This window comes from Drosophila gunungcola, chromosome 3R (assembly GCF_025200985.1).
Source record: "Drosophila gunungcola strain Sukarami chromosome 3R, Dgunungcola_SK_2, whole genome shotgun sequence".
Taxonomy (NCBI): Eukaryota; Metazoa; Arthropoda; class Insecta; order Diptera; family Drosophilidae; genus Drosophila; species Drosophila gunungcola.
This window is the reverse complement of record NC_069139.1, coordinates 13,255,427-13,282,545: the sequence shown is the minus strand read 5'-3', so window position 1 is coordinate 13,282,545 and position 27,119 is coordinate 13,255,427. Positions and strand designations below refer to the sequence as shown.

Sequence of the window (27,119 nt, the reverse complement as noted above, 5' to 3'; positions counted from 1 at the left end):
CAGAAAATAGATAGATTTCTGTAGTTTGCTTGTGTGTTTGTATGAATAAGGGTGACAGATTTGCTTTGGAATTTCTCTCGGATTCACTTCAAGTCCAGTTCTTCGTCGTCCTCCTTGCTGGCACTCCAGCGTTTGGTATGCGACCCAATGCTGCTCATACTGCCCGAGTCACTAAAGTCGCTGAATGCGGCATTCTGGATGCCCTCGTAGATCTTATAGCTTCCCGATCCGTTTCCGGAACCCATTCCGCTGGAGCTCATGCTCATGCTTTTGGCGGCCCCGAAGCGATCGCTCTTGTAGTTGGAGGGCGGTCCTCCGAATATCATGTCAGCATCTGAAATGGAGCCGGCAGCCCGAGTGTATTTGCCATTTCCATAGGAGGCTGGCGTGGTCTTGGTGTCTCCGAAAATGACATCCAGATCCGAGTGCTTGGAGGCTGCAAGAATTGGAAGCATAAATTAGTTACAGATCTTTGGGTCAGGCGACAAGTGCACATCAATTTGGCGTGGGTGCAGTTCTTAGCACTTATCGTTAGCACTACGTGAGCCAATCGAGCTTTACTTTTATCTATACAAGAGGCGATCGAAAGAGTAAGCTATACACCTATAGTAATTTATTAAAAATGTCTGGTTCAAACAAAGTAAATGGCGAAATAAATCAAGTCTCAAATAAATAGTTATTAAAGAAATATTTATTTTCATTTGCTACTTCATTATTTTGTTTGAATTTTGAATTTTATTTCTGTTCCTAATTATTTTATAGTCAAATTAACGATCGCCTTTTGTATATTTGATTCTTGACTTTTGGTGATGGAGGATGAGCAAAATGAGCGTTACCAAAACAAGCATTATCCATATGTGAGTGAATGACAATGAACATTTTGAATGCTTCTGATTCTTAAGCGACTTTCGGACTAGTTGATAACAGTTTTCTATGGCTCATCTTTTGATAACTCTGCATTTACTGCAATACGCACACACACACACTCTAAAACTGAAAAGGGTTGCATTAACATTACCAACGAATTTTGTATTTTCTAAAAGCTTTGATTACTCTTGTGGTGTTTTGGATTGTTATTCTGGATTGTATCTGGGGTATCTCTTGTTTCTCGATGCGTGCCCAAAAAGCGAGAACTGAACTCAGATTTGCGGTGCACTCTAACGAGTGTGAACTGTACGATGGTTCCTGTTGTTTGTGTTATGTGTGTGTGTGTCTGTGTGTGTGTGCAGGCAAGCGTTTTTTTTTTTTTTGTAGCATCACTGAGACTTACAAACACTTGGGCGGCCCACAAGTCGTATACGTAATATTTGGCTTACTCACTGAGCTTGGCTAGGAAAATCAAAAACAGTTAGGCTAAACAACACACGACTCCTACTTTTCTCGTTTGGCTAACACTTTGACACGGCTGCCTACATGGCTAGGGGTTAACGTTTAATCGATTACATTTAGTTGGTCTCTATATATATGGGGGTGTAGCTGATTAGTACGATAATGAGATTAAATGGCATGATTTATAGGAAAGTTATAGGGGATGAGTCGAGCCCTAGGTCTTGCGCAGGGTGAGGCTGACCAGCAGTACGCCCACGGCTAGATAATTACCATTGCTCTCGGATCGCGAGTACGAGGGTCGGGTGTACGAGGGCAGATCACTGGGATTGTTCAGCTCCTCGCCGCCCTGCGAGGCAATCGAGTTGGAATCGTAGCCGGAGGTGTCTCCGGGCAGGACAGTAGTCACTGCCGCCGGTGCGCTGTACACACTGGCCGATCGCATGCCAATAGGCCGACCTCCAGTCGTTGGTGGTCACCGATGTGGTGATGGTTCCCATGGCAGGACCAATCCCTCCTGCTCCTCCTCCTGCACTGCTACTGCTGCTGATATTGGTGATGGCCGTCACACCACTGGCCTCGCCAGCCTCCGTGGCCGTGGCTCCCGTGTTCGTGGTGTGCGTGTCCATGCGCGTGATGGTCTCCACCGAGGTGGTGCTGCCATAGTTGCCGTAGCTGGTCTTGTCCTTGCTCAGGGAGCTGCTGAAGCTGTTCCTGTAGCCGCTGGAGCTGTTGGCATTGCTGCCGCCCACTGCCGCCACATTGGTGGGGGGTGGTGGCGGCGGACCCGCCGGCGGGGGCGGCGACTTGATGGCGTTGCCATTGCGATTGATCCGCGACGAGATCGATGAGGTCGACATCGATGAGGACGAGGAGGTGTGTATGCTGGCCGCACTGCCTTGCACCGACTTGTTGGGCGGCTCCTTGTCGAAGGGGTTGACCCGTTCCTGCTGCTCGTAGTTGGTCACCGGCTGGTAGCCGGCGCCCGCTCTATCCGTATCCGTATTTGTTGTACCGCTAATCGAAACGCTGCTGTCCGGCCGGGCGGCTGATCTGGCCGCCGCCGCTGGAACCGCTGGTGGCTCTTCGCTGGGCCGCTGTGTGGGCTGTGTCGAGATCACGCCCACGCCATCGCCCTTGCCGGCGAACGAGAACTGCTTGCCGAGGAAGGAGCCAGTGAATCCGCTACCGCTCCCACTCCCCGGTCCCGCGCTGCTGGGCACACTGCCCGGCCCGCTGCCGCCGCTCGTCTCGCTGGCCGTTCTGCCGCGCTTCTTGTTAGCGATTTCCTACATGTCGCCAAAGATCCCCGCGAAGGTCTTCCTCAGGTTCTTCATGGTGTCCTCGGCGTCCTCCACCACGGAGCTCTGGGTCTGGGGCGGCCGCTGGCCCACCCGCGACACCGACGAGGAGATGGTGGAGGCCTGCGAGGACTGCGAGTCGCGGCGCACCGCGCCCACCGTGCTGGGTCCCGAGGAGGAGGGCTCCTCCGGCAGCTCCGAGATGCTGCTGCGGCTGCTCAGGCGCCCGATGGAGCCGACCGCCGGCGAGGTGCGCTCCGGAATGGGCGGTGGTCCGCCCATGGGCGCTGGGCGTGGTCCGGCCGGGAGCGGCGGTGTGGGGGCCATGCCCTCGTCCGTGGGACTCTCAGCCCGCGAGGACACCGACGAGCGGGAGGGCAACTTGCCGGGTCCCGTTTGAGCCATGCTAGGACGGCACACATTCTGAAAGGAGGCAGGTGGGATTAAATACATTTAACAATTCATTGCAAAGAATTTTTTTATTAAAAATAATAAAATAGTTGGAACACAATTCAAATGAATATAATAAAATAGTTTATTGGAAATGAAATATAGTAAATAAAGTTAATTTAAACAATTGTTTCCAATGAACTTTTTGTCATCACAATCGTACATTAAATATAAAAAAAAAGGTCTTAGGAACACAAATCAAACTAAATCTATTTATCAAAATTATTGGAACATTTCAAACTATATTACATTTATTACAAAAAGTTTTTTGGAAAATAGGCTCAACAATTCTTATCACAATATTAATTTTCCTATGAAATCTCCTCCGTTATATCTTGTTTTTTTTTATATTTTTAAACAGTTACAAATATTATTTCAATGAACTAAAAACTTGCTAATCAGTATTATTTTTTAATAATTAAATATGTTCTAATGTTTAAGCGACGTAAGTTGAAATTTTCACATTGAAAACTAACCTGCATGCGTCCAGATACCAGATCGGCGATCTGGCGGCGGTCATCCTCTTGGGTGTCTCCGATGAGGGCAAATGTGCTATCGCAGGCGCTGATGATGTACTCGCGTCCATCTTTGGCCACCACCACGGACAGGCCACACACTTCCATGCCGCCAAACAGCTCCGATATCTGAAAGTGATACGAGCGGCAGTGGCGATTAAAATTGCGATTGAGTCATGACCCTAAAATGTGTTTTCTATTGCAAAAGCGCAGTGAGACGGGAGTCGGCTCAAACATTTCTGAGTGGGCTTCCGCCGGTTTCCAGTGCCGGTTTTAATTACACAGTTTGTTTTGATTAAAGCTAACGCTAACGCTAATGCTGATGCTGATTCCGACTTGCCCAGAATCGAACTGACGTCGTCATAGGCCCACCCACTTATTATTGCACTTGGAAAAACAATTGGAAAACCTATCTAAATACTAAGTTGATTTCTATAGCCTAAAAACTATCAGATATGAATAAAATAACTAAGTATTTTTGTGAGCATGAGCAAAATAATCCTCATTTACCGAAAGCTGTAGCTTTATTTTATTTCGATTTTCGCCGAGATGATTAATATTTTTTTACTATTGAAAACTTTTTGTTAAAGTGCTGATTTTTTGAAAATATTTTCAAAATCACTGTATGTATTGTACTTAATTTCTGTTCTTCCAAACATCTTAAATTCATTGATTTCCCCGCAGTGGTTATCAAAAATTAATTTTAAATTTCAAAATACTTTTCTCCGCATGTAACTAAAAACTGCAGCTTATCTAATGAATGAGGAATATTTGCGCCAGTAAAAGGAAATTAATTAATGCACATATGCAGTGCCACTGGGTGAGTCAGCCGCGAGTCAAAGGAAATCAAGTTGAGCCAGCCATGAAGTGTTCGCATTGATAGAATGCCAAATCTGATAGGTTTCCCATGTATCCAAATGCTTGCACCTCATCTCAATTATAAGGCGCCCGACTGAAAATTTTGTTTGAACGCTGAAACTCCCGTTACCTCATCGCTCATTGGCGGCTAAATCCGTTTAACTGTTTTGCGATTTGCATATGCATGAGCTCTAATTAAAGTTGTGCCGCCGCTCGAGGGCACTGCGAGCGCGACCGTCGTCTGACGTCAATCGAGTATGATTTCTGGTGCCTGGTCTATGTATCTATGTATGTATGCTGGTTCTCCGTTTGCCACCCCCTCAGGGAAAATCGGAAAGCAGCCGAAATCAAATTTTGTGCACCCAAAACGCCGCAAATAATTTAAAGCGATTTTCCTTAGCCATATTGATTGGCCAAATTTGATAAATGTGAACTGAACTCAACTGGCTAGGCCGAGCTAAGCAGTTTGGGACCAGAGTTCCATGTCTTGGCTCAGAATTCGACGCTTAAAACGGCAAAGTCAGCGGGTTTGGAGCTATGTAAAGGAGCCGGAATGGATTCTGCCTTCAAATGCTCCAAATAGTGATTTCTTTGCATTTAAAAATGGATATAAAAATAAATACATGACAAAAAGGGCAGTTGCCAAATTTGATTTTTATATATGTATGCTGGTTACAATTTTATTTTTCTTTTATTACAATTAATATTATCTGATCTGGTATATAGTAATTTAACTATGGAGAAAATCAATTGAAAGTTAGTAACCTTTATTTACCCTATTAATTTTAGTACAGAAACTTATTTTTAACTTGCTTAAAGTATTTCAGTTGACATTTAAATAGTTAAATGACTTAAAGAAAAATTTCAAAATGTAAAATTAAGCTATTAAGCCAATCAAACTCCCCCATTTTTGTTTATGTAGTGAACAGCCAAAGTCGGTTAGGTTGCCTAACATTAACACCCAGTTTGTTGTAGTGTACCATGGCTTCGATTCGATGACTTACCTCATCCACCCAACTTTTGTACTTCTCGGTTAAAGTGATTTGCTCCAGCATGGCCGATCCTTGATTGGTCTTCCAATTGCCGGTGATGGATTTGCGCCTGTTAAAGAGCGAAAGCGGGTGAGCAGGGCATAATAAATTAAGCGGCTTAAAAAGCGTAGATAATGCGTTGCCACACACGGATTGAGGGGCGAGAGATCTTTGAACCCGTTGCCGCTTTTCGGCCGGCAAACAATGAACTCTTGCCGCTGCACTTGGTACGATAATTGCCAATTGCAGGGCGGTCGCTTTTGTCTGCTGACAGTTGCAGTCGACACCAAGGTCAGGCCACTCGACCCATCCGCATTGTGGCTTTTGAGCCGTCTGCGGCTTGTGCTGTTTGCGGTCACTTACATAAACGCCTTGTAGTTGTTGCCAATCTTCTGGATGTGCACGCTGAACTTGGCATCGATATAGGGCTCAATGGTGCAATAACAATGCGAGTCGTTGCCGGCACCGCTCACCAATCCGGCGGCATCTTGTAGGGCGCTCTGGTTCTCCAGGCGAGCGGTGGCCACGCCGCCGTGGCAATGTCCAGCCTTCAGCACGCTGGGGAACTTCGTGAATTGGAACTGCAAGTGCACAGAGGAAAATGTACGATTAGCTTTAGATTTACAAAGAAAAATGATAAATATTTACACATTATCTTCAATTGTATTGCAAAACTTTTCTGCATTTATTATATTTATGTATTCAAATAAATATTAAACTGTTTATTATAATGTAACTATATTAAATAACAAGTGAAAATTCCCGTTGATATGGTGAAATATATAAAGATTTGAAGCTCATTAATCTCGAAACATAGAGAAAATTTTGTTTTGCTTAAAAAACGATTTTTAGACAATTAATGATTAATACATTTAACTTGTTATAAACTAAAGGAACTTTCATATTTATAATTAGTTTATTAAATTTAAATTATTTGCAGTAACTCTTTCTTTCCGTGTGATGAATAAAGATGCCGAGGCAATCACAATACGCATTTAGCTGTCTGATTCGAATTCTATAAATTACAATACGCCGACGATGGCACTCGAGCTCTTTGCCATTTTGTTTGCTGCGGAAATCAAGAAAAAACCACAATCGACCGTTCGCTTATTAATCCATTGGATATGTGCCAAATTCATTGGTTGTTTTTACTTAAGTTCCGATTACGAATCTGGCCATGGAAATTTTCTTTGATTTGCCTGGCCATTTCCCAGAATCCTCCATCGTTAGTCAGGCAGAGTGTATTTATTGAAAATGCCCTGCCGTTATTAATGGCGTATGCAAATGTGCAAAAGCTACAAAGCCCTGCCCGCAAATATTTGACTAATTCGCATTTTATTAATTTTACAGCATTGCTCATGTTTATTACATTTATATATGTAAATCGACAGGCGATTACCCTTGTTGATCATCTCTCCCAGAGCCGTATTTAAACAGTTGATAAATCACAATTGAACACATGGGCTTAATGCAGTGTACTGGCAGAGGGTGAACTCTCGTAAATCAAAATAAAACAGAAATGAAAACCAAAACAACAATGACGAAGCTCGAAGAATTGTCGCAATTGCCGTCGATGAGAGACAGTCGTGCTGACAGAAAAGCCAAACAGAGTGCGAGAAATCTCTTAATGAATATCTGCGATGGATGTGGGTTCGAGACTATGGATACTATAGAAGACTCTGGTCCGAGAATGAGACGTCACACCCCCACATTGCGGGCATTCTTGGAAGCTGCTACGTATTCCGCTCGAGTGCCCACTGTCTAGAGGCCTGCTCTTCGGTTATATCAGCGAACTTTAAATATGCACTGTGACGCATCCGTTGCGTAGTGCCCGTGCCCTGAAGCGGGAACGGGAACGGGAATGGGTGGCATTTGTTTAATTGAGCGATATACGAGTGCACCTCGAAAAAAAGAAATCCACAAGTATAGGCCTTACATGGTCAATTACTACTGTAATAGGGCCATGAACTTAATGGATATTTTTAAAAACTATTATTTAAGAAATTGTACAGCAAAAACCAACAAAATAGACAGGCCTGTTCCGGTTTTCACTTTCAAACGTTACACTCGAAATCGATTATATTTTGAAATCAGTGTTTTATTTAGCCAATAAAAATATAATAGGTACATTTAAAAAGAATTAAAATTAACATTTGTGCAAAGCGATTCGATTAAATCAATCGTAAGTGTAAAAGCACACTATTTGTTGGGTTTTTAATAATATTAATAATAATAATAATAATATTAATAATAATATTAATATTTTTGAAATTAAATAACATTTAATCAAATGGTTGAAATTTTTAAATTTTAGAGAAATAAAGTGAAAAAACTCAGGATAAGAGTCGTTTGCTATATATTGTAAACAATTTAGATATTTTATTTTTAAGCTATCTATCAATAATTCAAATACAAGAAAAATGTATATTATTTTATTATTTGTACTATTTTAATGACTTGATTGACATTTTTTCTCTCCGTGATTGGCTTTAAAGATATAGTGCGGTGGCGTTTGCGGGTCGGGAATGCAGATTATGGCAACGTGCTGTAGGTGGAGCATGAAGTATGAAGCATGACCGGAGAGACAGCACGTGTGTGCGCCACATGGCCATAGGAAGTGGAAGTCGGATCGCCGGCGACTTTACATAGCTAAATTATTAGTTGATTTGCGACCCGACAGATGCGCTATTTTCTGCGGTTTCGTGTGGCGCTGCATCCTAATAAACTTTTCTCTTTTTCGTACCAAAAGTGGCGCCAAGTATCTATGAGTATGTTGTATGTTGCCAATGGCCGAGAGCATAAACCAGACCCCTGCACGCAATTAATAAAGCTGCCAAGGTAAAATAATGCAACAAAAAATGCAATCGACTCTCCTCCACTCACTTTCCACTCATTTACGGGGAATTTATGGTGCGTTTGATCGTCCGACTGCCGCGAGAAACACTCAAACTATATAGACTCAGTCGATCCGATCCGATCCGATCCGATCTCTCACTTCCCGAACAACTTGAGTGAGATTTGTTCACTGTTCGGGCTTGGGGCCTTCGTGCGGTTAAGAAAACAGACGAATCGGTTGACTTGGCGATCCAGTGCAGAACCGCAAGCCCAGCGAGCTAAACGCCACAAAGTCGGCGGCGGAGAAATCGCGAGATCGGGAAAATATAGTATCAAGTGCAGTCGAGTCGAGTCGAGTGCGAGTGCCGGTGAAAATACATTGCCCAGATTTTCCCATTTTGGTGCCATTGAGTTTAAGTGTTCAAGCTACAGAAGTGCAAATTATCCCCACTAAATAGGTTGCTTCTGGAAGTTAAACATATTAAAGGTTTGTGTTGCTTGTTTTTTTTTTACTTGAAAATGTCTTAAGTTTAAAATGTTAATTAATTCCATTAATTTCCGTGTAGTGTCAAATGTTGAAAGGCCAAATGGAATTTAAATTTCATTTTCTTGGGCTTATTCAATGACCACAAAAAAAAAAGTATTTAGCTATATCTCACTTTTAAAAGGCTTAGACAAATAAGCAAGCCATTTTCATAGGTACCTAAAATGAAAATTTCTTATAAATAAAGTGACACTAAAAAATGACTATAATGTTTTTCCTTTTTTTTTTTTTAAATTTTAATTTAATAAACATGACACTTTTCCCTTTTATAATATTTTTAATTTAATATTATCCATAAAACATGCTGCTCAAAGGCTAAGTTACGGAGTGAAGTCAATTCAGCTTTGGTTTAGTGTTAGAGTTGTTTGGCATTTAGAGGATTCAAATTGAAGGTATGCAAAACGCGCGACACAGACGCGTTTTTCGGGCTATTTAAAACGCGCGCTGGGAAATGTGGCGACGTTGACACAGCGACACAGTTTTCCACCCAAACGCTCACTCACACTGCCGCAGATCCCTCTATTTATTTGCGTTTATTTATAATTTGTTTTTATTTGCCTGCCTCCCTTGCGCTTTTGGAGCAGCCCGAGTTTTATTCTGGCCTTTCGATTTGTCTTAATAGTTTTTAATGTCGCCAATTTGTAAACAAACTGCAGCCATTAAAGAATATACAAGTCGTTTGGTTGTGCAATGTCGTCTGATCGTAAAACCCTGCCATATCAGTGATGTATATGCAACAAATTTGTTGGATGTCAAGGAAAGTAACGCGTGTGTTTGTGTTTGCTGTAGGTATTGCCATATTACGGATACGTAATGTGTGTTTTGGCATTGGCCATTTAATGTCTAAAAATATGAAAACACATTAAATGATTCGACGGCTACCACATAAAACCCATAAAAATTTACAAGCGAGTCTCGAGGGGAAACATGCTGCCCGAGGGAAATGCGTGGAAATGCATTTTTGAAGTGCTTTTCCATTCCCCTTTCTCTTGCATTGTGTTCTCTTGTCACGGCAACTCACATTGTTTCGCCTGGATATTCATAATTTTTCCTTCATTTGACTTTGGCTTTACTGTTGACTGTTCGTTGTTTGTGCGCCATTTAAATGAGTTTGCATTTGTATTGGCTTTCTGCTTTTCTGGGAAATGTTCGGCGTATTGCTATGCTGACATTTATTTTTACTTCATCTGGCAGATAACAATGTGGTGTTGTTATCGTAGTAAAACTTAACTGTTAAAGTGTGCTAATTTTTGTATTGAATTTATTGTTTGTTTTCTCATTGCACTTATGGCCATATGGCAACAGCTTATTGAGGATGAGAAAACAGGGTTAGTAGGCTGCACAGTAATAAATTGATTTTCATAAATTAACTTCAATATAGGACTTTCTTTGACTGAGAACTTAGATGAGTTCGTAATAAAATATTAACTTTTGTTATTTCACTGTTTTTGGCATGCCACTTGTAAAAAATAATAATGCTGCAGACAGAGTTTCAAAAACCTCAGCGGTTTTTTTTTTAACACAGTCAATTTGTTATGAATTTGTTGAGGAGCGAATGAAGGACATATGATATATCTAAATCATGTGTCTGTGTAGGGTGTTGAAATCGATATGTTAATTTCTTTATATATAGGTTACCCATTTCAGCAATTCCGAGAATGTGAATTCGATCAATGTGGTGTCTGCTCTACTAAGATTTCGCATTGAACATAGCCCGCAAACAATAAAAGCCACAAAGCAAGGCTAATAAAATTGTCATAACCAGCGATTGTGACTTTTCCCTCGCACATCATTCGATTCCCCTTATTTGGCGCATGCTTTTAAGCCCCCAAAAAAGTCTGGCAGACATTTCGCCTTATAAGGCTGCCGATACAGATACATTGGATTGGGATTGTTTATGCCTTCACACTTGCCTGACTTTTTCGGTCGACACACCCACATTTGGCTCATCCCGGGCCCATTTATAATTTTCTTGTGCAAATCTTGCAATTAAATATTATTGTACAATTAAGAAGAAATGCTGCAGCCAGCGACACCGTGACAAAGAGCATTTGGTATGCCTTTCCATTAATAACATTTTTCTCCTGTTTATTGTGTAAATTTCACGAGTCAGGCGGCAATTTATTGACAATGATTTCTTTTTGGCCCCAGAGTTCCTCCATTTGTGTGTGGGCCAGAGGCCGTCAATTTGTCAGATTGCCTGCCGCTTTTCTGGTCCTTTTCTTAATGTCTTTAACAAGATCTGTCACCCGGCATGAATGGAGCTTTTTATGCTGAAATAAATCACCCAACTTGACGAAAGGCGATTCGGTATTGTCACAGAAAATCGCTTTAATATTTAATTGAACTGCCAGCTGGTTTGTTTGAACAGTTTGATGATTTTTATGCAAATTTAGCTTATTGATAACGTAGAGCGAGGCCACACACACTGAAGTCCATTGTATTTCAGTGCTCCAACAACAATATTATTTGCAAACATGCATATGTTTACTTAGCGGCCCCATATCCACATGCTTTGGGTTTTGCTCATTAAAGATTTATATTTTTATGGCCCAACCCATGCAATGTGAGTCCACAGACCAGCCGCAGACCTTTGGGTTCTTCATATGTGCAGGACTCTTGTTTTCCCCCCGACGACGCATTTGCATTTTTAATTGAATTCGTTACGCATCCTGGGCGAAGTGTTTGTTTATTTGGTTGAGCCGACGCCAGCCACCGCCTTTCGCCGCCAGACAATTTGTGTCATAAGTTAAGCAATTTGTGCCGTTACTGTTTCGCTTTTTAATTTCGGGCTTAAAGCGAAATCCCAAAGAACGTGACGAATTTGGGATTGCAATATTTGTTTGTTTTCACCACTGCATCGAGTGGCCAAATGAGAGGAGCTGCGTAAGACTTATTTTCGGCGCAATGATGTCAGAATCGCTGGCATACTTGTACATGGGTTAATGAGGCGCAAGGCAATAAACATTCCGAGCATAGTTGTCTGCCAGACGGGGTTTCGTCACACCTGAATAGAGCTGTCAACCGGGTAGCCATTGCATCTCATCATCATCAGCATCAGCTCTTGGCAGCTGGCGATTCAATTAAAAGCAGCATTACGACGAGTGGTTCTTATCAGTCTCGGATTCCGGGGCTTAATTATGTACCATGCCATGGGCTTTGTCAGGTGTCGCTAAGTGCTTGTAAATGCCAATAGCTGGATCTCTATCGCCGCCGAGTTGGAAATGCATTTGAATTTGCCAATCTCGCCGCACAGCAAACATTGCAGGTCAGGGATCAAGCTGCGGCATTAATCAAAAAACACTGTGGCCCCTTTGTTTGGGCCGCATTGATCATGCTGATTATGGCATTGCCCATTGCCCGATCGTGACTTTGATATTTCTCCTTCAATTTTCCCTCATTGTTGCAAAGGCTGCCGACAAAGGAAAATGTATCCAACTGAATGCCGCTGGCCAAAGAAAGTTTTCCAGCATCGTTAGGAAAATTGGCAGAAATGCAGAGACTTCGGGGCTTATGGGTTCCCCATTGGAAGTGGTTTTCCCGGTTGCAAGGCAAACATTTGTTTAATCTAATTAAAATATATCTTGTGTTCTGGGAATTTGCTGATAATTTGTTATCTCCATCGTCCCAAGAATGCGATATCATCTCGTTGTAATGCTGTGCGAATACTGCAACAATCAAATTCAAATACCGGACTGCGCAGTTTTATCCCATAGCAAACCCATTCCCGACTGTTTAGAAAGTCAATCAGCAATAACAAACAAACATAAACGAATTGCCACAAAAAGCAATATCGAAAAGTAAATGACCGCTGAATAAAAGCGAGCCAGAACAATGACATTCGATCCGAATTTTGGTTACTCAGTAGATGAAATTATATATCAAGTTGCTGGTTTTTTTTTTAATTTAATTGAAATTAAAAATTGTTCAGTAAAACTATTTAACCTAGGTGCAAAAGTATCCAGATTTGACGTTTTAAATTAAACAACTCGTAAATACTATCTAAATGGAACAAAAACACTTTACATAATATATCAGCAAGAAGAAGTTAAAAATGTTATTACACTGAATCTTTTGTAAACTTAACACTGTGCACTATAATCTTATCTCTATAGGCGTTAATATATATAGGCGTAGTGTAAGTTTGTAAATCTGTGACAATTGGCATACAAATTAATAGTAGTGGATAGCTTTTACAAGTTGCTGAAAGACAGAAAAATCTTCGTTATCTACGACTGAGTAATTAGTTATGAGCTGACCCCATTAAACACAATACACTAATTAGGTATGCATATTACACTCGATCCCTTACTATATAAAGCAAAACAAGACCATAAATCACTCTCAACAGATCCATGGAAAAACGATCCGAGCAGTTCCAATTCGACACATTTTTATAGGTCTTTCGAAGCGCAAAATATCAGGCATCGTAAATTGGAGAACGTGCGCTGCAATATATGCATAAGATCCGAAAGTTATAAATAGGATTTATGTCGATGCATTTGGCCTTTTGTTATGGAGAGTACTGATGGCTGTCAATAGTTTTGTGGGTCCATATCCACACCCATTACCCTCTACTAATGGCCCCAATTAAGTGCTCATAAACCAAACCTCTCTACGGATAACTAGCACTGGCCATCCCAGATTTTCAAAAGCACCAAGCAGCCACCAAAATCGCATTAATTATGTGGCTTTTGCTGCTGAGCCATTTTGGCGCAGTTTTAACCCGACGACCGACAACCCAAAAAAAAGAAGGCGGACCAAACCGAAAGCGCTTCAGCTTGCAAGCCAGAAAATTCTTTTTGTATGTTTTTTTCGCTCCTATTTTTTTGGGTCTTACTCTTTTTCATGTCTGACCTTAGCAAATCCCTTTCAATTCACCTGGGAAATCTCTCTGGTTTCTGCTTTCTGTCTGCTTGTCTGGGCAAGTGTTAATCATAAAATTTGCATAATACCAAATGGGCTATGCTTATAGGCACGATTTAACATTTATTAAGCAGTAATGGTATACAAATTGTAAGCATTGAATAGTGTCATGCGTATTTAAGTATAGCTATTTGGATGTCTTACAAAAAGGATATTTTTCCTAGCAACGTTAAATAAAAAATTATCTAAATATTAATTAATAAACAACCATTTTCCTCTATTTATTCACTCTCCAATTTTTATTTAGGACTTCTTAAATTCTTAAGTGTCGATATATTACTTTAAAACCATTTTGTTTCTTATACGCATTTTAAAAATTTTTAATTGAATTATGTACCAATTATGTTCCACTAAAAATTCCATGTTTGTCAATAATAATTGCCCATTTTGTTGTGGCCGGCATTCTTTAAGTGGCCCGAGGGCACAGTGGAAATCAATGCCAATTGAACTCGATCCAATATTTGAGTTAATATCTTTTGAAATTCTTGATGTTTTTTTGTTGGCCCGCATAAGTGGATGGCAGCCACTCGAAATGGAAACCAGTGTCAAATGTCAACATCGATGATGGTGACGACACAGGAACTTCAGAGCAGACAAGAGCGGCAGCGGCCAACAAGTGTGTCAATTAGACGGGGCGCGAAGTGACGTCAAATGCGGCACACGTCCGGGTGTGTGTGAGTGGCCGCCGTGTGCCATAATATATAACATTTAATTGACATGTGTTAAGCTTGTCAACAAACACGGGGAGCATTTTCCGAACGAACGGAAAACAAAAACGAGAAACACAGATCCAAAACTCCGTGGACAGGCTGTTGCTGCAGCTTTAAACTATGCCTGCGTGATGTGATATATGGCCACGCTAATTGTGCATTCAGACATGGGTGCATATATAAATAAAGCGACATGTGTATGCCTGTGGGGAAAAGGAGTCCCAATGAAATCGTGCGAATTTGCATCGCCTCTAAAACGCTTTTCTTGCTGCCAATTGGCTCCCAAGTTGATTTATCTGCTAAACGCCGATGACGTTTTCGGAGTGTGTGTGCCACTTTTTGTTGCTGCTTGGCCGGCTGTTTGTTTGTGTTTTGTTTTTCCCCAATACTCTTGCTAGTACTGTTTTGTCGGCCTGTTTGTTAAACAAATCCGCGCCGTTAATTGCCGGGCAAAGTGTCACAGCGTCAGGGAAAGAAAAGTCAGCCAGACATGCGGCGCTTTCCGTCTACTAAAAATTATCCCATGACATTACGACACAGCCACTATGTCTCCCACCCGCTATGTATATGTATACTTCTTGACGCTCTGGGAAAACTGTCTTACTAGAACCACTTTAATAAGATAAAATATTTTAATTAATTAAGTTTCAATTAATTATATATATAAATGGTGCGCTGTCGAGTATAGCAATATAAATCACTTGGAAAACAAACTATGCTTTTAAAAAGTGTACGCTTCCACGAAAATAGCAGGCAAATAAACAATTTAGCAATTCAAAATATATATTTTAAAAAAAGGTCAAATATTGATCAGCGTTTGCATTTATTTTTGTTCAATATCATGCAAAAAGTCACGTGTGCTCTTTGTTTTGTCATCAAAAACTAAATGCCAGCAATATTCCGTATTACGTTTATTTTTGCTTAACTGTCTTAATCTACAGTTTTAGCTAACTAACTAACTAAAAAAATCAAGAAATACCTTCCAAAAAAGAAAGGCTTAATAATTAAAAACATTTTTATGAAAGAGGTCATTTTGACTGATTTTTGGCCTGTGTGTGTTGCAGTTTAGCCCATTAGTGAGCGCGTCTTCTTGTCTGGCTGCCACTTGGGCTGCCACTTAATAAATAGTTTGATGCATTACTCCTGCCTAATGGCTTGCATTCAATCAATAGCTCGCGACCCCGCCACTCGGTAATTCACCCTGCCAACGATTCACGCATGCAGGTCTGCCCCTCGGTTTTCCATCGCATCCCCGCGCTTACTGGGTGCGTGTGTTTTCTAGTGGCTTTTCCGCAAAATGCTTTTAATTCAATTTTATTCCAATTTAATTGCCACATTGCCGGGCTGCGTAGCTGCCGGGCTGTGGACTCCGTTGAGCGGGAATCGGGTGCCGCGAGGGCGGGAAATCGGGATAGATAGGCGCTGGTGTGCATATGGCCATAGGTCTGTCTATATGGGACCTGACTATCTGCGGCGATCAGTTCGACAACAACGCTGAATCGGGAGCTGCAGCTGATTGCCTTGCCTTTTCCACTCTCGATATTATACAATATTTTTGCTTTAATATAAATGTATGTCTGTGGGCATATAGTGTGCGCGTTTGTTGTGCATCTATCGTGTGGTATCGCATCGATATGCGGTATAGCATCGGTTTTGTAATGGATTTCGTTTTGTACGTCTCAAGTTTTCTATGAATTTCCCATGAACAATTTTCAATTGAAATGCCCGGGCAATTGAACTACTTTTGTGCGATTTATGCCTTCTAAATTGACTGCTGAATCGTCTTTGCGTAAGTTTGAAATAAAATATTGATGAAAGAAGAATATGGCTTGAGGCTCAGCCCAATCCAATCTAAGTAAAATAAAGATGGATGGGAATGCCAGTCAAGTGCTTTGCCCATAATGCTCTCAATGATCCCAGCTTGTGCGTGCGTGTTTGTGACAGAAGGCGCGATTAATTGCTGACATACAGGGCGTATGTGTAATGTATTAAATGCATAATTGAGCAGCGGATTGATGGCTCGATTGATGGAAGGCTGCCTGCCTGGCCTCCATTGATAAGGCGAATGACATAAATAAGATAGACATAATTAAACTCTATCAGTGACCTTCACCACAAAAGCCATTATATGCGTTTTCCCATTAAATCATTGTCGTGAACGTCAAAAGTAATCTCAGTTTTCCTCATTTTCCGCTTCTCTTACAGTAATCTTGGGGGACTCACTGGCGGCGACATAAAGTCATTTTATCTTTTCGCAAACCCGTGCAGCCATGGATTTTAGAAAGCATTTGGGTTTATTGACACTCGTCCTGGTCGGCGGACTCGCGTTTTACGGGCGCCCAGCCGACGCCTGCAGTTGCATGCCCGCCCACCCACAGACGCACTTCTCCCAGGCGGACTACGGTAAGTCGGAGCTCACTCCCCGGAGATTTCAATAAATAAATGCCAACGCTTCCTTGACAGTTGTGCAGCTGCGAGTCCTCCGCAAATCAGACACCATCGAGCCGGGCAAGACAACCTACAAAGTACACATCAAGCGCACCTACAAGGTAAGCAAAATTCCTTCAAATACGGCTTGTCTGCAAGCTGTTACTGAATATTGAAATTGCTTAGTTTGTGATACAGAATCAAGTTAAATTAGTTTTACATTTTCACAAGCCCTACTGCCTTGCAAAACGTTTAAAAATAAATTGTTATTGAACACGACTTGAGCTACTATTTTCTAAAAATCTGGTTAAAAATCGTTCTACACCTTGGGCACGTTTTAGTTCCCATGGTGCATTTCATGGCACGTTTAAATAATTTGTAATTGAGAAAAACGCTTCTGAAAATATGCGATACACCAAAAAAAAGGGGTAAAAAAGTTGTAATTTTCAATGGAGCACATAAAGATATTATTTAATACTCTTCTGTTTAAGAAATAAAACAGTTAAATAAATTATATGTATTAAAATTAAAGCCTCACTCAGGTCCAATTTAATTACTGTATAGAAAAAGGAGAGAAAATATTAATTAAAAGGAATTGTTATAAATCATATGACCTATTTTTTAATCATTCTAAAATAATGGTACCCAAGTCGAAGAATTAATTGCTATTAAAATATGTTGTATTCTAGGCAACTCCCGAGGCGCGACGAATGCTACGCGATGGTCGCCTGGCCACGCCCCGCGATGACGGGATGTGCGGGATCAAGCTGGACCTCGGCAAGGTCTATATCGTGGCGGGCAGGATGCCGACGCTGAACATTTGCAGCTACTACAAGGAGTACACCAAGATGACCATCACTGAGCGCCACGGCTTCAGCGGCGGCTATGCCAAGGCCACCAGTTGCGCAGTAAGTCAAGCGTAGAACCAGTCAATTTTGAATTTGAACGTATTGTGGTTTCTGCCAGGTTGTTCCCTGCTTCGGGGCACGATGCTTTAAGTTCCACCCTCATGCGGACGAGTGCAAGTGGTCGCCCTTTGGAAAATGCGAGACGGACTACAGCGCCTGCATGCCGCACAAAGTGCAGACGGCCAATGGAGTGATTTCCCGATGCCGCTGGCGACGCACGCAGCTGTACAAAAAGTGTCTGAGCAATCCGTAAGGCACCCAGACTTTAATCCCCCACTCCGCTCCCTTGTTATGCTCCCGTTTCTCTCTGTCCAGAGCTTTAATACGTACGTTATGGCTAATGTGTTATTTATTAATTGATGCTTTCGAACTTGTAACCGGCTCTGTAGCAGCTACTTAATTAGTGTCTAGCTTTTAATGTTTATACCGTGTACACTTACCAAATCACGTGGATTGGGGAAGAAGGTCTGTTCGATTAGCGGGAAGCCATCGCGTCCGAGGCGCCGCTGCAGTTGCAGCAGATGCGAGAAGACCCAGGGTTTGTCCTTCACAATCAAGAAAGCAGAAGAAATCAATTTTGAGTGGGCATCCCCAAAACCAAGGTGTCCACCACTCACCTGAAACTGGTAGATCGAGTGCAGTGAGTTGATGCTGGGCACTCCGCCGTATTTTAAGCCCAAGATCGTAGAGCGGAAGTCGCTGGATCCGTCGCGTGGCGGCTGGCGAATCAGGACAAAGTCCGGCCGAAAGGAACGCGCCACCTGTTTTGGTGTGATATTCCAAAAAAACTTTAAGAATAATTGATAAAGCGAAAATTTACCTAGGTTCTAGAATGCCAAACGCTGGAAATACTTTTTTGTAATTTTTAAAAACGACAAATACATAAAAATAATAAAAATAAGATATTTTCTGGAATCGGAACTATTTTATTATTTTATGGCCTTTCCCAACTTTAAATTTATCTTAGTTTCACAGTCTTTTTAATCGAACTTATATTAAACTGGCGCCATCTGTCGCCTAGTAGCTAAAAATACATAATACATGTTTTAGTAGCATACTTTTTGGATCCACTCGTTGTTAACAATTAAAATTTAAATTGATAGCCCATGAAATGTTTAGATTTGACCAATTTAGTATGAAATGAAGTAAGACCTGCACAAGTTGACTATTAAAAGAACATATTATGTTTGAATACCCCTAGTTAAATGTTTATTGAAACCTAGCACTACAGGTTTATTAGACCAAAACGAATACACATTTCACTTGAGTAAAATAAAATACATATTTTTTGTGTATAAGAACACTTCAACACGTAATACAGCTGGCGTCTAATTTCCTGACAGACACAAGTGTGTCATAGTTGGCATTTGCATTTGTATTTTCGCCCAGCTACAAGTGTCTTTTATTGCAACTGGCACACGCAATTGCAAAGGCAGCAGCATCGTAAAGTCCACAAAACGACTTCAAATAAACAAATGGAAATAGAGCGCTAGAGTGTCGAGCACAGTGCTGCGCAAATACGGGAAAAGGGACAAAGGCTGCCGATAGACCAGCTAGTTCTGTAGTGTTTATTGGGCGGCGGATATATGGATGGACATCCACCCACGTCCTTGGGCCAGTCGCTTTCAACTCTCCTATTACTTTGCAGGGCACTGGCGAACAATCTAATCACCGTCTGAGATGTTGGATCTACGACTACTGGCCACTGTTGTTGCACTAATTAAGTGCAAACAACCCAGGTGAGCACACTGCGAAAAATGATTACACTTATATCGCTTTCTTATGATAAGACCACTTCTCAGTGATGTACAGAAATCGTATTCTTAATTTGAAAAATGTATGTTAAATAACTGTTGTTAAATGATTACCAATTAATATATCTATTTTGCATTACCCTTGTGTTAGCCTAAAAGTTGAATGACTTAGTTTTTAGGAATTCGAAATTAAGCTGATTTTTTTTTACCAGTGCATTAGATAACTTACCCGAGTGCCACTGCGATAAGCAGCCATGGTGACAACCGGTCCAGTGTCGGCACTGGAGACCACCGTAATGTCCTGCAAAGGACACACAGTAATTAGCCCTATTATCGGATGAGAAATGGGAAGGTAAAGGCACTTGCCCTAAACTCGGCCTGCTCCACTCGGATGTCGAAGTCTCCGTGCAATCGCCTGCCCCGGAAGTACTTGGACCAGTCCGTGTTCTGGTCATCCAAAACCAGCAGCGTGAAGTACTTGTCCTTGGTGAAGGCCGGGGCCCGTTGTGTGGCGCTCTGAACCGCAGCTCCTGTTTTGGGTTAAATGTCATTCCTTGCCCAGAGACCATTTAGCAGTTCCTACACTCAGAAAAAAAAAACGACTACACGAGTCCTTTTTATTGGCTATGCATTCTTTATGAATAAATAACTATGCGGCTTTAATAACTCTTGATAAAACCTTTACAACTTTTAAAAAAGCCTTCTAAAATCAGGGAAATATTACTAAAGTTTTGCAATTGACTATAAAACAAGCATTTACCAGGCTTATTTACTAATGACATATATTTTTGAAAGTAGTCAACAGATAAAAACCCATAAGTAGTGTAGGATTGTTCAAAGATTAATGTTTTGTCAACATTTTTTTATGGCAAAAGGGATTTCATATATGTTATGTATGATATTAAAACAAATAGGTTTAGCTACAAAGCAATGTCAAAGGATGTCATGACACTGGGTGACTTGTAATTTTTTCTGAGTGTAGTCTGCCTGCCAAGCATACCCAAAATGGAGGCTCCCTGATCCCGGGCAGCGCCGGTCAAGCTCTGCACCCGCTGCAGCAGGCTTTCGCGCGACTTGGCCGGACTGGTCGGCGCACTGACACCCCGGGGTGGTGCGGGGGCCGCGGTCGCAGGCGCCTTGCCGGCGCCAAAGCTCAGCGACAGCTCCGGAGCAGCTCCGGCCGGTTGGCCGGGAGCCGGCGGTGGCGGCATGCTCGGCGGTCCGCCGGCAGCCGGCGGCTTCGTCGGCTGATCCTGGATGGGACGGGCCGCCGGCGGCAGGCTGTTCGGATCGACATCGTCTACCTCGGAAGACAAGTCTCCCGAGCTGAATCTGTTAGTAGTTGTATGGTGTGTTGTGGTGTGGTGTGGTTGTGTGTTCGAGAGTGGTGTACAGGGTGTTCGTTTGGTTGATCGATTGGTTCGGTGGTTTCCCAACCGTCAGACAAGTAGACAGGTTAAATGGTGCAGCGCAATTGAATGGGATTGGATGAGAAACAAACAAATGGGGGGCACAAAATACCGCCGGAGGGAGAGAGAGAGAGAGAGAAATAGACGAACATATGAAATTTCAAATTAGTTTCGTTCAACTGGGCCCCGCCCGGGGGCACTTCCATTTTTAAGGTCTTTACCTTCTCTTCAGGAAATTAACATTGGAAGTGAAGCTTGATTTGAACGACGAGAAATTCAGGGTGCTGCTTTTCGGCTCCTTCGATCCGCGGCACGCCAAAGAACATTAAACAAAAAAAAAAACACAAAGTAGAGTTGATTTGCTTGGCTTTTGGTTAATTAGCTAGAGTGCTTGTAATTTTGAGCATTCATATAAGGATTTCTGATATTTATAGTGCGTAGACATTGAACATTAAGGCATACAGTAATTTAAAGCGTCTCACAAACATAAAATAAGGCATTTAGTAGATATGCTGGTCCGTTTTTTTAACCTAGCTAATCAAATTCTGTGGACTAACTTTTCCAAACTTTTCACTTTGAACCTTATTCACTTAAAAACTTTGACTAATTGAGTTGCTAAGCTCCGCCTATGTGGCGTATGAGCAATGTGGTCACTTCGAATGTGCATTTTCACAGTGAAAGATGGTAAAAATCGTAAAAAACATTACACGGTCGTAATGTAATGTACTGAAGTGAGGGAAGAACTCATTTCAAATTTCATATGTCAGCTGGTTTGTAACGATTAGTAAATTTGCATTTCAGGAACTCTCCTGCTTTATATTAGACTTCACTTACAGAACTGTCGGAGTAATGAGTTTAATAGACCATGAAATTGCAAAAGTAGCATTTGCTTTTACGAAAGTGTCGTGAGTGTGTGGTATAAAAGGATGCGTATAGTTGAAGAGCGGACAGAGAGAGTCGGTCTAAGTGAAAACTAAAGTTTCATTAAAAAACAAGGCTATTAAGGTGGCTTAAACTAAACTTTAATTAAAATAAGCACCACAAAGGGAACATAAAAACGAACGGCGTATGGGCATGAGGGTAAAATCGAGCTGATGGCAACAGGTGCACGTAGCAAGGACATTTAAGGACAATGGCCAGCGAGTGGAAATTGCAAAGCAGCACATATAGCTATTATATTTCCAAGAATCTTTTGTGCGGCACAAAACGGCAGAAATCAATCGGATGTTAAAATGCGGGAAAGGGGACTGGCTGTTCGGGACATGTCAACAATGTGAAACACTTGTGGCCAAAACGGCGAAGTGTGTTTTGTATTTATTGTCGTGGCCCGCAGGCCTTCAGACACTTGAAACTTTTCAGCCCCTATATTATAATGTTGGTGGTCCCAAGCACACACAAAAAACCCGACCGCCTGTGGGGCAATTTGTGTTTATGCGAAAAGGTTCGTGCGGCCAGCTCGGCGGGAAAATAAAAGATGAAAAACTGAAAAGCAATTTGTTGATGAAAGCGAAGCAAGCTAAAATACGTGAATTTGGCATGTGATTCGAGTGATGTCAGTGCGTGCCAGAGCCAAGCCGATGTGAGTTCAGAGTTCAGAGCTATGAGTTCTGAAAGAGAATATTTCGGAACAGTCTTACCGGTGGCGGGGCGCAGATTCGCCCACACCCAGCAGTTGCGATGGCGCTAATATTGACAGTGGTCGACAATTAAGTCGAGCAGTTGGCCTCCGTTCTCGCTGGGTCTGGCTTCGTTCCTACAGCGAATATCTGGTTATCCCGGCGCTATTTAAATCTGTAATGAGCGGAGAAAGCGGATTAAGTTTTTACACAATAAACTGTGATCTGAAATTATTATTAAATTGCTCCTTTTATGGTTTTATTCTGTAAACATAGCTTGAGTGTATATTGTATATAAAAAAACTTTATTTCAATACAAATAAATTGTCTTTTCATATTATGTATTTAATATTTAGTGTTTAAAATATAATCAAAGGTATAAAGCCATTGGATTGGGAAAACCTAACTGGAAGATTTGGCATGCAAACCTAAGTATACAAAATTATTTTATAATACAACTGTATAAATCTCAAAGAATTTTTGCAAAATCCCTTAAGTTACTCCACTGAATCTTAAAGTAAACCGTTCCTCGCGCACCTTTTCCGAGCCAAATTCAAGTTGAAAACCCTTTTATTCATCTCGCTTCGGTTCGGTTACTTTTCGACAAAACATGCACAGAAATAAAAAGAATAAACACAAAGAGCAAATCAACTGGGACAGCTATCAAGCGGAGGATGTCCAGGCAACTGGACGACTGGATGGCTGAATGAATGGGCGAGCGACTGCGACTGGTTGCCATCTCAAGGGACAACTGGCTGTCGCTGTCGCCTTTGTTGCTGTTTTTGCTGCCAAGTGGCAAGCCAAACATTGTTTTTGGTTCATTGCACTGGCAGTGGCCGCTATCTAGGACATGGCATACAAATATACAAGCAACCCACACACACAGAAGCACAAACACATCCCCGGGCCATAAAGGGGAAACAAATCTCGAACGTTTGCAGCAAAATAACCGAAAGGTTGTATGTAAATAACACCTAAACAAATCAGCAGGCGCAACCTTTTTTTTCCTGTGGTTCCACCTAAGTGCGGGAAAATTGCGTTAATAGGTCCCATGGGGTCTGTGAAATGCTGATTCACTTATCATAACTAAAATATTCAAGGCGATTGTGCAACATTTCGTAGCCTACTTTCGGGCAGAGGTTGTGGGTCGTGCGAAATGACGTCGCGTGTTAAGAGTTGAGGATGTCCTTGCTGGTCCAATGAGATGCACATACATTGCTGAAGTTCATTACAAAGTCAAAAGTAAGAACATTTTCGATAATAAAATCGGAAGCCTGGCCATCTTGGCATTGATGACATAAGCTCTAATAATGAGTTGTTGTAACTAAGCAGATTACGTATACGCAGGGGACGCCGCTCAGTCTGCGACTTACTTTGCGTCCACGTCCACCAACACAGCTCAGCTGAGCCAAGCTCTTATTCGTCCCAGAAGCTGGGCCAAAGGTACACTTGCCACCACAGACAGGTCTGACATTTGGCATTTTCCTGTTCGTGGCCCTTAAATGTCAAAGTTCAGCGCACGACAGAGACATGCTAACTCGCAGGCAGGCAGACTAACAAGATTTAATGGTAATCGATTTCATTATTGATAGCTCCGATTTTGATTGTTTTGCCTTGCAAAATAGCAATGACAACGCGTTTTTGATAAACTTATTTGGCCAACGTACAGTCATTCACAATTATCCTGCAGATTGAGCCTCGTTAGTCATATTAAGTTGGGCAGGCAGAACATAACTTTTTGGCTTTACTTACATAATACAAAAGAGTGTAGCATCGAGATACTTGTTTTGCCTCTGGTGGATTGTCAGTAAAACTATGTGTTTGCGGGATATTCTCATACGCCATGCTGTCTGAGTGTCCCTTTTTCCTAATACCTCTCCCCCCGTTTTTATGTGTGTGTGAAAACTTTTTGAATTAATAATCACAGTAACGTGTTGAGGGTCTCGGCTGTCGGATGCCCCTTTTCCGAAAGCTTGGAACTTCTCTCGACTGTTTGCCCGCAACTTTTTGGTAGCCAGCACAAATCTGTGCCGGAAAAAGTTTATGTCCCGACTTAACCCTCGTCTTGTGGGCGGTTCGGGTTATTATGCTGGGCCGCTGTTGCACCACAATCCATCAACGTCGGTGGCAAATTAAAGTTCTTTTTTATGGCAGCTTAAGCAGTTGCACTTTCTGTCAACTACTTATATAAATTGCAATGCGAGAAAGGGAAAAGCGAACGGGGTGAAAAGGAAACTCCAACCGGAGTTGCAATACCAGCAGCCACATTTAACCCATTTTCCAGTGGCATTTCTCGGCCAGACCGCATTGTGCTGATATGTGCGTTGGCTTGTCATAAAACAGGGCTTAATGTCTTTCCGATGGTAATTAAAAATGCCTACCATTTAAGTCTGTACTGTGGCGCTGACTCACGCAAATTGTGACAGCTATTTCCGTTCGGATTTAAAGACTTTTAAAGGCTTTTCGAAAAGCTATAAATATGATGGTATTTTAGACCAAGAAATAAGGAAATGTAATTTATTCTTCTCCAAGTACAAATATTTTAATGTGTTTTCTGGGCAAAGAAAAAATGTATCTGCTTCTTACTATTATTTTATAAAAGTATGTTGTTATACAGTTTATTCAAGAAATACGATTACTTGTTTTTGTGTAGGTTGCATTTTTTATTCAAACTATAACTTAAGCTTAAACTTTTTTCATATTTGGTTAGCTTATCTAGATATGATATAGCATTATATATTTTTACAGGCTTCCTTAAAGCTTCCAGAGAATATTTAACAAAGGAGCATTTCTAAACCTCCTTTCCCCAAAAACGTCTGTTGTACTTAAGTGAACGAAGATGGAGTCTATACCCAAGAAACCACGTTACAACTACTCCAAAGTGTAAACAATTTTCGCTTGCCTACTTTAAGGCGGTTAGTAGTAAATAGTTTTCGAGTTGGTTGGCTGTTTTCATCTAGAATTTTATTTAATTTTTCCCAACCAATTAGCAGTATCAAAACCACAACTCAGGACTGTTCGCTGAACTCCCTCTGGCAGTGGGTTTGTGGGTTAGCAGGTTGCCACCGCCCACTTACAGCCGACCCCTCCCCGTTTTTTCCCAGCCCCTTTTGAGGACGCTTTAATCGCCAGCTAAGTCGCACTCTTTGTTTTACTTGTAATTCAATAAAGCGATGGTGCCCCTCTAACCTCCGGATTTCAGTTTTGTTGTTACACCGTCTGTCTACGCTTATCACGTACACACACAGACACACAATCACACACACACTGGCACACAAATACACACAAACACTCACACTTGGTGCAAACAACGCTGACTAGCTGATACAGAAATTTCATATATATTTTTTTTTCTTAGCCGTGTTTCGATTTTTGGCAATTGCTCTTTTCTTTACCGAAAAAATCTATAAATCCACTTGAAGTATCCTGCCCGTGCGTTTTTCTTTCCACTTGAATGGCGTATCAGCGTTAAGCGATGACTTTGACTGATCAAAAGTGAACACAAAATGTAGTTTAGATAATTTTGAGTTTTGGCTGGGCGAAATGTATGGAGCTAGAGAATTTTGGCTGAACTGTCAACGACGGTGATGAAATTTTCACTGAGCGAGTGGGCTTTTCATCCAAGAGTTTCCCACCAAAAGGAATGCGAGTGTAAAGGCATTTGAGTTCTGAGAGAGTAATATAGAGAGAGAGTAAATTTAGAGAGAGAGAAAGTTTAAAAAAGAGTACAATAAATTTATTGTTTATTAAGGTTAAATGTAAATATTTTACTGTAGCTAGCCACAGAACACTAATTTATATCAACCTAGCTATGACCCCTTATTTTGTTTTAAAACTTCTAAACTTTTCATTGATAAATTGTAAATATACCGTTATTTTTATACAATTTACCAACACTGACTGTTCTCCACAGGAGAATACCACCCCATTTTAAGCTTCGGCGCATGCGTGAGCAAGAGAAACCTGCGGGCATATCGATTCATTGAAGTCTGCGTTACGCTACAAATTTTAACAACCACCGTTAAAAGTACACTGATCAAAAAAGTATATCAAATTTAATTCAGTTTAATTGAATGTAATTTAATCAAATTTTCATTTATTTTTTATTGATAAATTAGTTTAAAATCATTTATAATTAGCTTAAATTAGTTTACAGTATTGTTACTAAATGATTAAAAAACATAATGCAAAAATATTGTTATATAATTCAATTTACAGGTTATTGTCTTTAAAAATGTTTTTTTTTTTTTTAATTTTAGAAAACTGATAATTTTGGCCTTTTGCTTAGATGATGTCTTTTGAAGCTATTTTTTCTAAGTGAAATTGCTCCTAGATACCAACGCACATTGAAATATTTTTATCAGCAAGCGTGCCGAGATGGTATAAATAGAGAGAGCAAATGAGCCAAACTTGTAGAGATGTTGCTTGGGCGCCAAAGCCATGGCTTAAACTCTTTTTCCAGCGAAGTGGCAACGCTTCCGATGCCCTGAAACAGTAGACAAGGCAAAA

General features: G+C 41.3%; 2 protein-coding genes across 2 annotated transcripts; one reads left to right on the top strand and one right to left on the bottom strand.

Moving 5' to 3' along the window:
- Positions 1–81: 81 nt before the first annotated feature.
- On the bottom strand, positions 82–26,224 carry LOC128252214 (synapsin). Its single transcript, XM_052979772.1, is given in 14 exon segments — positions 82–436; positions 1,600–1,777; positions 1,779–3,050; positions 3,554–3,721; positions 5,455–5,551; positions 5,845–6,062; positions 18,272–18,376; positions 18,449–18,592; positions 19,815–19,886; positions 19,952–20,115; positions 20,586–20,917; positions 21,216–21,292; positions 22,632–22,785; positions 26,006–26,224. Coding segments are annotated over 11 exon segments (2,982 nt in total). The 5' UTR covers positions 20,797–20,917; positions 21,216–21,292; positions 22,632–22,785; positions 26,006–26,224; the 3' UTR covers positions 82–83.
- Positions 8,559–18,746, top strand: LOC128252216 (tissue inhibitor of metalloproteinase). Its single transcript, XM_052979775.1, has 5 exons — positions 8,559–8,803; positions 16,702–16,899; positions 16,960–17,045; positions 17,613–17,831; positions 17,890–18,746. Exons 2-5 carry the CDS (start codon positions 16,767–16,769, stop codon positions 18,082–18,084), a joined length of 633 nt encoding a protein of 210 aa, XP_052835735.1. The 5' UTR covers positions 8,559–8,803; positions 16,702–16,766; the 3' UTR covers positions 18,085–18,746.
- Positions 26,225–27,119: the final 895 nt, after the last annotated feature.

Excerpts from the sequence above, each read along its gene's own strand:
- LOC128252216 (XM_052979775.1), top strand. The coding sequence starts at position 16,767 with ATGGATTTTAGAAAGCATTTGGGTTTATTGACACTCGTCCTGGTCGGC. Across the intron at positions 16,900-16,959 it reads CTTCTCCCAGGCGGACTACG|TTGTGCAGCTGCGAGTCCTC; the intron begins GTAAGTCGGAGC and ends CTTCCTTGACAG. Across the intron at positions 17,832-17,889 it reads CCAAGGCCACCAGTTGCGCA|GTTGTTCCCTGCTTCGGGGC; the intron begins GTAAGTCAAGCG and ends GGTTTCTGCCAG.